General features: G+C 41.7%; 1 protein-coding gene across 1 annotated transcript in view; it reads right to left on the bottom strand.

The window, feature by feature from the left end:
- Nucleotides 1–14,442, bottom strand: part of DYNC1H1 (dynein cytoplasmic 1 heavy chain 1) — a 2,031,190-nt gene that overhangs the window by 1,951,965 nt on the left and 64,783 nt on the right. Inside the window, exons 6-8 of the mRNA XM_069637760.1 lie at nucleotides 3,070–3,341; nucleotides 2,766–2,993; nucleotides 814–1,890 (exon numbers count right to left, since the gene is read on the bottom strand). Coding sequence (XP_069493861.1) covers nucleotides 814–1,890; nucleotides 2,766–2,993; nucleotides 3,070–3,341 — 1,577 coding nt within the window. The remainder of the gene's footprint in view (nucleotides 1–813; nucleotides 1,891–2,765; nucleotides 2,994–3,069; nucleotides 3,342–14,442) is intronic.

Consider the following 14,442-nt stretch of genomic DNA (forward strand, 5'->3'; position numbering starts at 1 on the left):
GAAAATGTTAATCTTAACAGTTTTTAAAAAGGTAAATACAAGTCAAATTACTAACGCAAGGACAGTTCAAGACTAGTAAGGAAGTTGCCCATCTTTTTTTGACACTGCAGTCACACCAAAGTAACCAAATCACACCTGCCAACAAAGATTCTATGCACATAAAAAAAAAGAAATGCTTAACTTCTGATTCTCAAACTACCTGCTGGCATGCACAATTGTGCATTTCGTCAATGTCCTTAAATCACACTTCTGATTTAGACGGAATAGCAGAAGTATTCACTGGCAAGCTGTGGGTTTAACAAACAAGAACTACAGGACATTTCATAAATTACATTTCTGGCTTGCACTCCTAGAAAAAGTCAAATTTGCCCTCAAGTAGGGAAGGAGGGAAGGCATGGGCATCAGAGTACTTGATTTCAATCAGGAGAGGAAATTGGATAGTTAGCCAAGAAATACATTTTGCCCCAGGGAAAATGTACAGCATTGTGTTGCCTCTGCTTATTTATCCTGTTAAGTACTTACTTCAATGCGACAATAGTCTCTTGAAGGCTCGGCCCAATACTAGGTAGGCTAAAAAAATATTTGCAATGGCTCAGATAATGTGGATGTAAAACAGCTTAAAAAAAGTTTTCAAAATCAGCATTTTCAATTCTTGAAAGCAGAATTCAAACATGAAAAAGGGCATTATTAACTAAATTGATAATACTGTAATAGGAAATGGAAGATAACCATAAGAAGCGCAAATTATCATAAGATGCACATAAATTCTAAGCAAGCACAGCACAATAAAAATGTTAATAATCACTGACAAACCTTTTCCTGAAAGTTGAATACAGTCTCTGCCAGGCGCTGCACATAGGGGTCCAGTTTGTAGGATTCCCAAACCAATGCAATTCCTTCTGCAACCAAAGCCTGCACTTCTTTTTTCAGGCCAGCTACCAAAAGACAGATTGTGTTCCGCTCTTCCACCTTCTCGCAAGTCCGTTCATATGTACGAACACTTTCAATTAAGGAAATTGCAAAAGGATAGAGCTGATTCGCCTGGTGAGCTTTGTTCACTATTGCAAGTGGCACGCGAAATCCTAGCCACTTCAGATTGCGAACTTCCTTTGAAAGAGTGATTATCTCAGGCAGAAAATTGACTTTTAGCTTGAGTAGATTTCCAGTTCTTCCTCTTGTACGTGTACTTTCAATAGCAAAGATGCGCCCAGAAACACCTAGATTGCGCTGTTGGACCTTTCTAGTCCAGTCGTCAAATATTTCTTGTGTGTTAAGCTTCATGCGGAAACTGTCTCCATCCTGCTTCAGCTTTTGACCTTCAACGTGATTTTCCCAACCTTTTCCAAGGACATCTTCAACACGCTTCATGTAAGCAGTTAGTTGTCTGTCAATCTGCTTTGCCCAGATAATGGAACCAGAGACGGGCGGTAAGTCACGAACGTGGCTCATTTTACATGCTTGACTTTGGGGGTACTGCACTTTAAATTTATCATGCAAAGACTCAATGTCATCCTTAACACGTTGAATCAGCTGGGTCTGGTATTCACGGATGGCACCTCGAATGTGAGGTCTGACAAAAAGGGCATTAAATCGTGAGAAGATTCTGAACATTTCATTTGCATTCTTTGCTGTTCCAAGTTGATCTCGGAGGCGGGCAGTGATTCGAGTTTCAACCCGGTCAATTCGTTCGACATACCTCTTGGAAGCCGCTTCCCAGGCCTCAGTCCCTTCTTTTGAGACATCCAATCCATCGACTTCTTTCACATTTTCATAAGCAAGGTTTACCTCTTCAATGGCATTTGCATCAGCAGCATCGAAAAGCACTTCAGCCACTTTCATATCCTGGGGTTCAGGCACTTCCCCCTGATTTTGCTGAGCAACAGCTGTAACCTGTGAACATTTATAAACCAAGATAAAAGAATATTTGTCAGTAAAGTACAGGTTTCTTGAACAATAGACTAGAAAATAAGCAAACTTTAATACATCTTGTTGGGACAATACAATTAAGTTCAGAACCCTGCCAAATATTTATTAAAATGAACAAACCTATAGTGACAAAAGCACTGCAAAACTAAGTAATAAGTATCTATGCCACATCATAGTTAATGGATCCTGGAAGGAACAGGAAACGCTTAAAAACAAAGGCTTCCAAGCAGCGCAGAACAAAATGGGAAGGGTTTGCGAGGGAATTGCTCAGCCTGCCAGGAATACCTGTCGCCCATTATCTATTTTATGCAAGTCACGGCTTGGGCGCATTCCCCTCACTCATCACTACCAAACAATGGCACTTCTGCAACTTCACTTTCTGGACCTATAAATGGGAGGAAAACCCACCTCCAACATCAAGGCGAGAGGGTGCACAGGTAAAATAAGTGACTGCAGTCACACAAGCAATATAAACCGTGATAATAGTCACTAAGACCAAATGTTTTTTTCTGAAAAGAAATTTCACTGCCTATGCTTGCCAACCAGTGTATCACAAATCCTACTTTCTAAAATACTATTAGGAACAGATAGCCAACTATTATAAAATAAATAAGAAGGAAGCAAGGCAGCAAAAGGAAATCTATGCACTCTATTCGCCTCCAGACATCTGCAAAATCTAGTAGAGAGCTAGAAGTTCACTTGGTCAACGTTACAGAGCTTAGCTGCATCAGACTATCACATGATATTTTAAAATTGACAGGACCTTTAAAAAGGAAATTATCTTTAATTCAACATCTGTCAACAATTCTCAGGCCTTGCAAAAAGAAAAGTAGGTTCACCTGTGGACGAAGAACTCGGACTATTACAGCTCTAAGCTGTTCATGCTGCCGCCTGAACTTCCGCATTTGGTCAAGACGAGCTTGTAACTTTCGATGAGCAGGATTGATACGCCAGACCATTTTTAAATTTTCTTCACGCTTTCTCTTCACAATATCCCTCAAGAGCACCTGAAGTTTCTCATATTCATCATCCCAGGTTTGGAACACTTCGAAGCAAGCTACCATTACCTAGACAAAATAAACAATGTTACACCACACATAATTATTTGTACCACAATGACCATGTAGAGAGAATTAAATATACCTTTTCAAACTCTTCATATGCAACATGCATCAATTTCCTGGTGCCCAATACTTTTAGCAGCTGAGCACTCAGGTCCCTGGAAATAGCCTCCACGAGTCGAAGAGCCCTTTGGATGGGGTATTTTGTATTTCTGATTTTTCTTAAATGAGTAAAAATTGCAACAAGAGCTAATCTAATCTTATCAAGTTCTGTGGCTGACAGCAAGTCGTTCAAAGGAAAGTCCTTCATCAGGGGGTTGTAATCATTCACAGTTTCCAAAGCCTGTTTGAGACCTGCAAGGCAACAAAAACAAGTCAATATTACAAAGCAGACAGTTTGTGAAAAACATTGCTATTGCCAGATATGTTCATCATTTAAAAACATAGTGAATAGGCTATATTTGGGATTTCACTTTCACAAGTGAAAAACACCACAGAAGAGTAAAATTGATAATTGTTTCAAAATATATTTTAAAAAAAAAAACAAAAAAAAACCACCACCACCACCTCCTGCCTGGGACCTTTCATACTTCCAAACCTCGGTTGGTCCCCGGTTGACATCTACGAAATATTATTTTGACTCAAGATAGACATGTGAGCAATTCAGGGTCTCCAATGGAAACCATTAATTTAGGCGGATTTGGAACAAATCAATGTAATACAAGTGCTTACACAGTTTATAGCTGGAATTTTGTCATATAGGAGATAAATATGTGCCAGTCAGGCCTGGGGCCATATAAAAAGATATTCTCGTATGAGTATTTTACTCCTGAATTTATGAAGTCGAGGGTAAAATTACAATTTTAGGGAGTTTAAAAGAAAATTTCAAAAAATTCTCTCAACCCAAGTGGAGGTATTTTTAGGCCTGCAAAATTACATTTTGACTCTAAAATTAATATATTTTTTAAATCCATGCTTTACTGCACCAAGCAATTACTGAAGATTAAAAGATGCATTTTCACTGTAAAGTTCCTCTTCAGATCAGACAATAATCAGAGTTTAGCTCCATAACATAGCGCTGCTCTGTTGGTACAACTGAGCTGAACATTTCTAATGAACGGTGCAGTTGCAAGTAGGAGGCAGGCCTTTATGCATTAGTTAGTATGAAGGGAGATTTTCAGAACCTCCGCTTGTCATGGGTTCAAAAAGCTAAATTAACGGTCCAACCAGTCCACATAAATTCTAAACCTAGCTCTCAACGGTAACAAAGCAAAGCAGTTAGGCTTAGACTCTGCAAGAGGCAGGCACCAGAGGAGTAGCATGTACATTCAGTGGAGTGCTACAGGGATACTTTGTCCCTTTTTCTATTTGTCTAGCAACATTTGGAATGCCTTTTTCATGTAGCTGAAAACAGGCTGGGGGCTTTGAATTGTGGTTAACAACTGTTAGGAAAAATGTTCTTTTGCTGCTTTCCTCAGACGTCTATGGAACATTTTTTGTTGTTGCTTTGGTTCCTGTCCTGACTTCAAGGTAAATCAAGCCTTCGGCAAAGTTTGAATGCAGTACCCTCTGGGAACACTACAAGCAACTATGACTACAGGTGTAAGCAAACCAACCTTTGGTATAAGTCTGTACTACACAGTTTTGGTAGTGTGTTGAGCAGCCAGGCTCATCTCAGGGGGGGATGGGAAATGTGAGCTGTAATGATGTTACACAGAGGTCTACAATCCTAGGTGTTCAAATAAACTTACACTCAAGGTTTCTTGGTTAAATACTTCTTAATTTATTAACCATTCAATTATAAAACATTCAATAGAACTGGGCAATCATATAATCACACACAAATATACTTCAATACTGTACACTCCAAGTTTCTGAATCAGATAAGACCCCTTTGGGATGGCCCACAGACACAACCTACAATCACAGTTAACCTTAGTTACAAGGGTGCTGAGGACATGAATATCTTACCGTTGGCATTCAGAATAGGTTACTAGAACATAAAAGGTTACAATCATTCGTAGACAGTGAAGATATTTTGAGTCCACCAGAAGAGTCAGTTCAATTCAATAAGCTAGGCCAAAGTCAATGGGCTAAAGTCTTGGATAGGACAAAGCAGTTCTGTTAAGTAGACAGAAAGGTCTCTGCACAAGTTCTTAGGGGAAGGTTGTAGAAGAATCATATGCTAGGTCACAAGCGGATTAGGCCTGCGAGTTGCAAAAGTTTCAAGCACTTTCACTACGAGAGGTAAGTACTCAGTCTTATTTTACAGTACCTTACAAATGAAGAAAAAGAAGCAGCTGATGACTTCTGTTCCTGCAGATCTCGCTGTTCCTGGGCCTTAGTCGCGGGGACAAGAGGGAGGACATCGGATGACTCCTGCACTGCCTATGAACAGTCAAAAGCTCGCAACTGGCAAACTTCAATTCCGGTTGCTGCAAGCAAAGCACACAAACTGGTGTCCCTCTCCCTGGTTATACGGTTTCCTGCAGCACTCTGAGGAAAATGCAACCAGCTGCAAGATAGGTGTCCAGGTGGCTTATTATTGAGTTGATTGGTCCCACCAACTCAAAAGAAAGAAGTCGTCCGAGTGGGGGCTTCTCTGTTCACCGGACAAACCAATGCTCCAGGAGTTGTTCTCTTCAAACTAATCTTCGGTTCTTTCGTTCTAGTGGTCGACTGTCAACCAAGCCAAAAGCTTTGCCTTTTATTCTTCAGTTCTCTCCCATTCATTCCCGCCTAACTGTCAGTCACCCAGCAGGGTGGCTGTCCTTGCCGGACAGTCAGCCGGCCAATCACTACAGAGTGAATTTGGGTCTCCTAGGAGACTTAGGAGAGGGAGTTTCGGCACCTCCCTCACTTCCTGCCCACCCCAGACACCCTGGAGCCAGAGGCGGGCTTCACTCGTGAATCCCGCCAAAGGCAAAGCGAACAATGGGACCAAGCCTGGTTTGGCGCACACAGTAAATCTCAAGAAGGACCTTTCCACAAAGAAATGATGAAAAAAGAAGACTGGGACCATTTTGACAAAAATGGCACCCTTGGGTGCTTTACTGCAGCTGCGAACACAGTCCGTGGTAAATGCACACCATGGTAGTTAAAACGAAACCACTGCCACCAGCCATTCAGTGATAAAAGGGTAACAGGAAAATGTTACATAAGAAGCTTGTGGGATGTTTTTCCCCACTAGTCCAGGCCCTGCAACATTACTGTGCATTGCATGCATGAGGAACATCAGAATGGCCACTGGAAAGCATTCTGCTCACTAAAATCACCCAGAAATGAACAGTATAAATCTGAAAAATAGGCCGCCATCCACTTTTGCCTATGTCACTTGTAACACAGGAGACCACTGCCAAAACCCACCATTGGCTGCCCACAGAGCAAGGCTGATTGCAAAAGAAACACAGAGCTGTGTGGAAATTTGTTTTCCTTGGTTGTCAAATTTGCAAAAATTATGGCTCACAAACCACCTAAAAGACCCAACCTCCTTGTTGGGTGTTAATCATTCTACTTCAAGAATCCACATAAATACAATGTCCACAGAAGTACACTTATCAGAAGAAAATCCACATTGAAAATTGCTTGCTGGAAAGAAATCTGTCAAAAATGGGTGCACTACCGTTACTCGCCTCTGTCAGACGCTGGCGATCTCTAAATCTGACAGGAGAAATTTACGTCTAAAAAGCTAAATATGCCAAAGAAGGGATTTCCATCAAATGCAATATAGGGTGCCACACATTGATTTTCATGTTGAAAAAGAGACTGGAATTGAAGATATGTTTGCTTATTTTAAATTTGTAACTGTAATTTTTCACAAGGAACTATGTCACAATTGACCATAAGGTAACCTGATACAGCTAAAACTTCAAAGAGACTTTCTTCCCCTGAGAACATACCACCCTGTTCCTTCCCACCAAAAGGAGAGGATATCGCACTGGCATGTTAATGAGAAGGGGATGAGACTTCCTCTGCTGCTCTGGGAAAGAGACAATGAGTTCCTTGAACTGAATAGAAAATGCTAATTTGGGTGTGACTGACACCAACTACACTGGCAGGAAGAAGACCATGTGACCCTCCAGCCCAGTCAGATCTTGGAGGCGGAGACGAACCGTTGTGTGGATTCAAAAAGCACAAGAAATATCTTTTTGAAAAAGACTTATAGCAGATTGTACTGAACTGATACAAATATGAAATTTATAGGTTGTTAAAATGAAAAATTTGCTCACAGTTTAAAACTAATCTGGAATCTGTGCGACATTCAGAGACTGACCCACGAAATTTTTAATATCGTAGCTATTGTGATTATGCTAGAAACATGAACAATTACAGGAATATGCCCAGAGGGTATGTGCATGTATGTATAGAAAAATTGTACAGATCCGAAAATGTGTAACCAACCAAAAGCGTGAAAAATTGTCATTTATGAACCAAAACTCGTAGGAAGATAAGATTTGGACAGAAACGTACCTCAGTCAATCTGTCATGTAATTATGTATAATTAACAAGTTGTGCATATTGAAAATATGTTTTTTGGGAAAAATAGATTTTCTGGGTAAAAGCAAAGGGGAGGTTCTTCCCTAGATTGTAAATGGCAGCATCACTCTGACACATCATGACACACTGTTCCTTTCTCAAATCACGGGACAGGGAATTCTCTGACATATCAGATCCTTAAGAGGGTTGGGCATAGACAATCGGCCTCCCCACCCACTTTGGAAAATGGATAAATAGGGACTGCTGAGGACAGGCAGGACACACACTTTCACTCATCAACTGATCCACTGGCGAAGCACCCTGCAGGAAGATCCAGACTCCAGAACCTAGATCCAGACTCCAGAACTCTGAAGCAGAAAGGCCAATCCAAAAAGCTCAACCCTTCTCAGCTGGCCTTTAAAATCTAGCAACCCGATTTAACCCCTAAACTTCCACGGGCCCTAATCCATTCAACAGCCGGGCTGAGCGGTTTGCTGCTTCTGGCCAACAACCTTTGCTAGAACCCAAGATCCAAATCAGCCCAGCAGAGCTGTAACCCAGAACCCGTCAGATCCAGTCCAAGAGGCCGCGCAGAGACCAGAGTGCTGAGAGCAGAACCAAGCTCCTGAGACCTGTTCGGTGGCGAACAAAGTCCAGTCCAAACCTTTGACGGGTCCATTTTAAACTAGAGTTGCAAGTATTTAATGTAGAACTGTCGATAGTCATCTCTTAGTTTAAAGTAATCCATCCAACCCATTCCAACATATCCAGACTGCATTGTAAAATCTCTTTTGTTCATTCTGAATCCTTCTATCATCCATATAATCCTGTGAGAATTGTTAGTTTAAGCCATACCTGTTTGTAATTCAAAGCGCAGTTTCATTTGAAATCGATTCCTTTTGAGAAAAATCGACCTCTACTAAAACCTCTGTAACCTTTGAACCGTACGTTTAAGAAACTTAATTTAAATATCATTTCGAAGCCAACATCCTCAGCTTTCAAACGAACCCTAAACGTCATTCCAATATCCTTATAGTATTTCGTAATGGTGTTTCTCGCACACGGAAAAGTTGCCGCGAATTTGCATTTGGCTGAATTTCATTCCATGTAAAACAGCTATTTCTTGCTTTCATCTTCTGTATTTCGTTTTCCATCTGCTAATCATTCTACAATCATTGCTAGTGTTGACCTGAACCAACCCAAAGCCACTCTCACTAGTTCTGAATTCCATTTAGCGAATAAAAATCATTTTTAGCATTTTTCCCATTCAATTCAAACCACATCTAAAAGCAATTGACCCGTTTTAAAATCATTACTGTTCTTTCCAAGCTTGCAGGGGGGGGGGGGGGGGGAGTGGGATTGAAACTGAAATTGTTGATTGTTATTCCTGATACCTGTGTGCCCTCATTCCAGATCTTCATATTGCATATTGGGGGAGTGAGTAGCAACAGAGGGAAAGAGTAATCCCATTGTCTTTGATTGAAGTCATATCAAGTTTATTTCTGTGCTGCATTCCTTCCTATCCTTGCATTTCCTTGAACCCATACAAAGTATTCTCTGCTACATTTGTATTCCTAATTGATTAAAGAGATTGTTGATATTGTAATATTACCCATTGCTGATCATTGTTCATAAGTGTGATATTCAGATATTATTCATATTCATAAAAGTGTAATCTATATATTGTTCAATTCTTCAAATAAATCTTTTAATTTGCAAAACAAACCTATTTCTTGGTTCAGTGAGACCGGGGGGGATTCAAAGAGAGGGGCGTTATATAAAAGGTACATCATCCAGAATTTAATGAACTTTTGACATATAAATAAGGGTTTCCATTGGGCATACTAGGCATTGACTTTGTTGGAGTGCTGGATTGAAATCACTTACAAGCTGGACACAGGGGATACTAGGTAACCCCCTCAAGCACCCTATTGTAAAATAGTGTGTGCTGGGTCTAGAAAGTTATAAATGCAATAAAAGTCAATTTCACTTTACTGCTCTTGGAAACCGTAGTTTATCCAAGAGAAGGTATTTAAACCTTAGGGAAATCTGAAACACTTCCCCTGTGCCACTGCAATGAGATGCTGTGTGACACAATGTAAAATATGATGCCTATGGAGTTTGTCAGGCTCCATAACCAAAAGAAACAGAGTTCAAAATCGCATTAAAATACATGAGAGTGTGGGGAAAAAGGGTCTCACTCTCTCCAGATTAAAAAAGTCAAGTCCTCAAAATCCAGCAAAGTTGGAGGGAATTAGCACATTTCTGAGAATACTGCCTAACGCCATACAAAAAGTAGATGCCTTGTCAGATTCCAAAAACAAAAAATTATCCAAATCAGATCAAAATACATGAGGGGGGATTCAAAGTTGACTGTCGAGCTAGGAGCACTGTGATCGATGCTCCTCCGGCTCTAGGGACGGTCATAAGGAAACAAATAATGCAAATCAGGTCAAAACGCATGACAAAGAGTGAGAAAAAGGTCACTCACTCCAGGGTTAAAATTAAAAAGTCCTAAAGTCCAGCAAAAGAGCTGGGGGTCTCTAAGGATGAAGGGAATTAGCACATACATGAGAATTCTCCCCAACAATATTCTATTCCACCGCTTTTTAAACGTTTGCTGAAAAAGCTGGTCTAGAAACTAAGAAAAGTATTTAACTTAACTGTAAATCCCTTTGAAATACTTCCAGAACAATCTTCACACTCGCATGAATATTACCTAACTTTGTCCCATCTTCTAAAGGTACTTAGTGAACTTTTGGGCACAAGGCTCCATTCAACTTAAGATTGGACTCAAAGTTACTGATGAGGGACCAACGTGATTGAACTGGTGTTAGGGGAGTTTTCCTAAGTCCTACTGATAGACTTTAGTAAGCTATCCCAGTAGTTTGTAGATCTCCAACTCTTAAATAGCAGTCTGCACTAACTCAGGACCATGGTAGAGTGGCAGAGCAGTCAGGCTTATCTTAAGAGGAAGATGTGAGCTGTAGATAAGTACACTGAACCTAGTTTGATATGCACATCAAAGAAACACTTTTAATTTATATAAAATTATATATTTATTACATTTACACCAGACTCACTTTAAATACCTTATACGTTTACACTAGAACACTTCGGAATACTTTAGAATATACTTCAAAGGATACCTTCACTTGTATTTGTACGCCGTTACATTTGTTGCAATGTTAGAAAGGCATATTGTGTTATCGGTTATTACGAGCACAATTATTTATTGTGCATTTGGCTCTCAGCAGTTTTACGGTAGGACATTTACTCCGCAAACACATGAAAGTAACTTAAAGGAAGGAAAATGGTTGGTTAGAGTAATACTAGTGTAGTTCAAGGTTCTAGAGAGGGTTTCTTCGCACAGCAAGTCTTATTTCCAAAAATGCAACCCTAGCTAAAGGCAGATCAGAGAGGGCTCAAAGTCTTGACAAGCAGCAGAATGCAAAGAGTTCCAGAGGATTTCTTCTAGTGTTCTAGAAGCAGCAAAAACACCAACAATGGCAACCCTATTAAGGACTCGATGAAGGGACACAAGCAGAAGCTTGAGTCGGAGGTAAGAGGGGGTTGCCCTGGACACCTTTATGTGCACTCCAAAGCTCTGGATACACTTTCTGGAATCAGGTAAGCAATACCTGGGTTAGACGAAAATGTTGGTGCTGGATGCGCCAATATGTTGCAGCTCTGGGCCTGGCCACTGTATTCCTTGGTCTGAGGACTGAAGGCAGGACAATGGGATCTCTCAGCAGCCGTCTCGAGGGAGGATCTGCAGCAGGACTTTCAACATCTTGGTTCACTGAGTTTTGGCACCTTTTCTTCAGCACCAACAAAGGACGCAGATTGCCCGGTCAATCTTCTTTGCTTCCTGCAGTCCCACGCTCCAGATGAGGGGTTATGGGTGCGTTTGTTCGAATCTCTAGAGTCTCTTACGAGTTCAGCAAAGACTTGGACGGATTCTGCCTTTACACGACGATGCACTCGAAATGGGCAGCAGGTCTCCTGGAATTGGGGGTTCCGCAGCTCTGGAAACTCGTATCTTGGGAGATGGCTCAAGTCAAAGTTTGTCTTGGGCTTGGGACTGGTTGTTCCCACCAGCCAAAGGGAAGGAGTCGTCCTGTAGAGAGCTCGTCTGTCACACAGAAAATTGGGTGAGGACAGCAGTGGTCACTTCAGTGTTGCAAAGGGTCTGCAGGTGTCCCTGGTCAGCTTCTTCAGTTATTTCAACTTCCAATGGTCCACTTGCTTTTCACTCCAGAAGCCTCACCTTTTACACAGTCCCAGCACACTGCTCTGCAATCTCGCCCTCAGCATTTTACAGAAAGGGGCATTTGGCTGTCCAATCAGGACAGCCAGACCCCCTGTGGGATCTGGTCCTATTCAGGCACTCTGGCAGACAAAGGACAAGGGGGGGGGGGGGGGCAGGTGGGAGGGAGGAATGGAAGACTCCTCCGCCAATTCCTGCCTTCCAGACACTCAGGAGCCTAGGCAGCGACACCCAAGGGTTCCTGCCAAAGGACACACGGACACACACACACACACACACACACACACACACACACACACACACACCCTCCCACCCGCCAGAATGGTAAAAGGGCTAACAAATAACCACGCTAGCAATGGCGAAAAAAGAAGGGAGGGCCCGAGTTAGTACTGGTGTACCCCTATTGTGCACTACCGGGGCTATGGGCATAGCTTTCAGAATAAAAATTACACAATAGTTGTTAGAAAACATCCACTGCCACCAGCCATAATTAGGAGATTGTCTATGTGACTTAAAAGTCACAGGAGCAGAGAGAAGAACAAGTTACTTAACAACTGTAACGTTCTTTTGATTGGATGTTCCTCCCACGTATTCCTCATCTTAGATATATCCTTACCTTCAGCTTTGCTGCTTCGGAAAAAAAAATATAATCTCTCCACCAGAGGGCGCTCCACTCGAGGTTGCGGTGTCGATGTCCCTCTGCGGCATCCGTAGAGCGCCGACGTCATCCGCTGTATAAATGCCTCGAGCGCGCCCATTGGCCTCAGTTATGTTTTTTGTATACTGTAGGCCAGCCTACCAGTTAACGTGCGTATCTTGCCCTTTTACACATGTAAATATGGCAAATACGGACCATTTAATTTTGTACTGCGTACCGTGATTTATTCATTAAAAAAAAACATACTTTTCACCATTAGATGGCAATGTAGCATTTCTTTTGTCAGCAGCATAGCCTTCTTATGCATGATGGTGAATTTCCAACTGAAAGACCAATCTGTGACAGCTAAGCGAGCAACACAAAGCACGCACCCTTTTAAAATGTGCTCATACCCATAATGTATGTGTTGGATAAGTTTTACTCTCTTGCAGAGGAGAAAACTAATTTTTACTCTCTTGAAATTGCATTTACGCTCCATTTTGAAAAATCATGCGTAAAATACTCCCACCTCAAAATCTTATCTGGAGCACTGCTGTAGGCAATGGATTGTAGTTAATGACGTGCCTCTTTCGACCCAAGCCTTAAAGGAATTTTGATTGTAAACCACGTAAACTGTACTGTGGGGTAGGCTTGGAGGGTTGATGAAGAATACGTGGGAGGAACATCCAATCGAAAGAACGTTACAGTTGGTAAGTAACTTGTTCTTCGAATGGATTGTGTCCTCCCAGGTATTAATCATCTTAGATAGACTCCCAAAGCAGTTTTGTATCGGAGGTGGGACTACAGAAATATTAGTAATTTACAGAATGAAGTACTGATTAAGCAAAAAGACCTCCTTGTGAAAAAGTCGAATCTAGAGCATAATGTTTTATAAAAGTGTGCCTGGATAACCATGTGGCTGTTCCGCAAATATCTTGCACTGGGACACCCCTTTGAAGTGCTCTTGAAGTCGCCATGCCCCTGGTTGAATGAGCCCTCAGCCCATCTGGAGGATCTTTCCCCGACTATCTATAACATTCAGTTATAGCCAAAATTATCCATCTAGATAATGTTTACACTGCCAGTCCCAATTTGCGGCCAGTGTATCTCACAAAAACTTGGTCACACTGACGTAATCTTGCCAATCTTAAAATACAGAAGCGGAGAGCCCGGCTAGGGTCTAATCTATGTAGCCTTTTCTCTTCCTTACTTGCGTGAGGAGGAGGGTAAAAAGTAGGCAGTATTTTTTGCTACAGGTGAAAATCTGAGACAATATTTGGCAAAAAAAGAGGGTTTTACCCTAAGGACAACTTTATCTTTATAAAAGATGGTGCGAGGAGGCCGGCTAGAAAAGTGCCTGCAGCTCACTTACCCTACGGGCTGATGCAATTGCCACAAGAAGTATTGTTTTTAAAGTAAGGAGCCTTAATGGACAGGAATGTAAAGGCTCAAATGGAATGCATGTGAGGAACTTTAGTACCATGTTTAAGTCCCACACAGGTACTTGAAAAGGTATTGGAGGAAAAACATTTAGACCTTTTAAGAATCGAGTTGTCAAAAGGTAACTTGAAGTAAGATTCTTCCTCTGAGGAGCACTTGAAAATAGATAGCGCTGCTAACTAACCCTTTATCGTGCCAACCTGGAGCCCCAGATTAGCCAAGTATAACAGAAAAGACAATATTGTGGGACGATTACACTGAAACGTGTCCACATTCTGATCTCTGCACCAGTTACTGAACTTGTTCCCACGACACCGGTACAGAGATTTAGTTGCTGGCCTTCTGGACGAAAGCAAGATCTCCATGACGTCATCCGGAAGATCCCAACCTTTATATATCTCAGCCTCTCATAAGCCATGCGTGAAGGCCAAGTGTCTTGACCTCTGGATGGAGAACGTGACCTTCCTCTTGCAAGAGAAGAGCCTCTCTTTTTAGAAGACGTATTGGAGGGCACATGAACATATCCAGAAGGTCCGGGAACCACGTTTCCTGGCCCAATCCCGGCCAATTAGGATCATGGTTTTCCTGAACTTTCTCAACCTCCCGATTACTTGAGGGATCACAGGGACTGG

The sequence above is a fragment of the Ambystoma mexicanum genome, chromosome 14, assembly GCF_040938575.1.
Source record: "Ambystoma mexicanum isolate Mex_15411 chromosome 14, UKY_AmexF1_1, whole genome shotgun sequence".
Lineage (NCBI taxonomy): Eukaryota > Metazoa > Chordata > Amphibia > Caudata > Ambystomatidae > Ambystoma > Ambystoma mexicanum.